Raw genomic sequence first — 1,073 nt, 5'->3', positions numbered from 1 at the left:
TAAACCACCATTGCTAACTCCGCCTTCGTTCCCGTTGGCCGATGCAACCTCGTCGTTGTCGTCATCATCATCATCGCCGCCGCTGTAATCGGTGCGACTGGTGACATCAGAGACTTCGCTAGGTTGAGAGAGATTCATTGACTCCAATTGACTTTGAACACGCTCCGAATTCGTCTCGGGATCGGTACTAGGGTTTGGATCGGCGAATTCGGTGCCTGATGATGATGATGATGAAGGTGAAGAGCTCGAACCTGAAGTCGCCATTGCAGGAAACCGGTAGAGTTATTTTAGGGATTTTTCCAAGAGAGAGGAGAGGATTTTTCTGGTTGCCTCCTCTAATGGCAAGTCGTGTTCATTTGCTTCTCTGCAAATTTCACTTTGTCCACCACTCTCGCGTTGAGGAGGAGGATGATTCACCAACGGATCCGATCCAACTTTCAGTTGGATATATTCGACCCGGTTGGTGACCCGTCTCGCTGGGCTTTTTCGTGAGAGATAATCGAAGAGAGAGAGAGAGGGGGGCTCGGATCTCACTACTTAGTATGGGCCTTGGGCCTATTTTCTGCCCAATAGTGGAAGCCGATGGAGACCATAAAGTAATTAATTTTATTGGAAATTCTGAAATAACGTCAAATTTGTTTTATGTTTCCATAACTTAAAAATGAAAATGATTTAACCGAAAAATGATATATATGTACATTTCAAAATAGTTATAATACTGTTTTGTTCTACAATCTATAAATTTACTCTCTTTTCTTTACGAAAATTTTATAACCTTATTATGGTTGTCTTTGGACTGACCCAAAAATAAAAATATGATATAACCAGTGATTTTACTCAATCTTTGTTTGGTACTATAAACTTTTATGGTATTAAATTATACTCGACAATAATATTAATACAAAACAATATATATATATATATATGTATATATATATATATATATATATATGTGTGTGTGTGATTTTAAGAGTCGAGGGAGACAACACACTATAGTCCGAACTCAAGATTGATGTTTTTGCATGTGTGTGAATTCAATCTATTGGAAAAGTTGATGAAGAAGAGGTTGGAAA

The 1,073-nt window shown here is 38.4% G+C and overlaps 1 protein-coding gene across 3 annotated transcripts in view; it reads right to left on the bottom strand.

The window, feature by feature from the left end:
- LOC104700688 (protein SAND) overlaps positions 1–389 on the bottom strand; it is a 10,689-nt gene extending 10,300 nt beyond the window's left edge. The window contains exon 1 of one of the 3 annotated variants that reach the window (XM_019227554.1): positions 9–389. In XM_019227554.1, coding sequence (XP_019083099.1) covers positions 9–264 — 256 coding nt within the window. In that variant the 5' untranslated portion in view covers positions 265–389. The remainder of the gene's footprint in view (positions 1–8) is intronic. The other 2 variants (XM_010416228.2, XM_010416227.2) reach the window with 2 other exon arrangements.

Source organism: Camelina sativa, chromosome 7 (assembly GCF_000633955.1).
Source record: "Camelina sativa cultivar DH55 chromosome 7, Cs, whole genome shotgun sequence".
Lineage (NCBI taxonomy): Eukaryota > Viridiplantae > Streptophyta > Magnoliopsida > Brassicales > Brassicaceae > Camelina > Camelina sativa.
The sequence above is the reverse complement of the archived record's forward strand: the minus strand, read 5'-3'. Positions and strand labels throughout refer to the sequence as shown.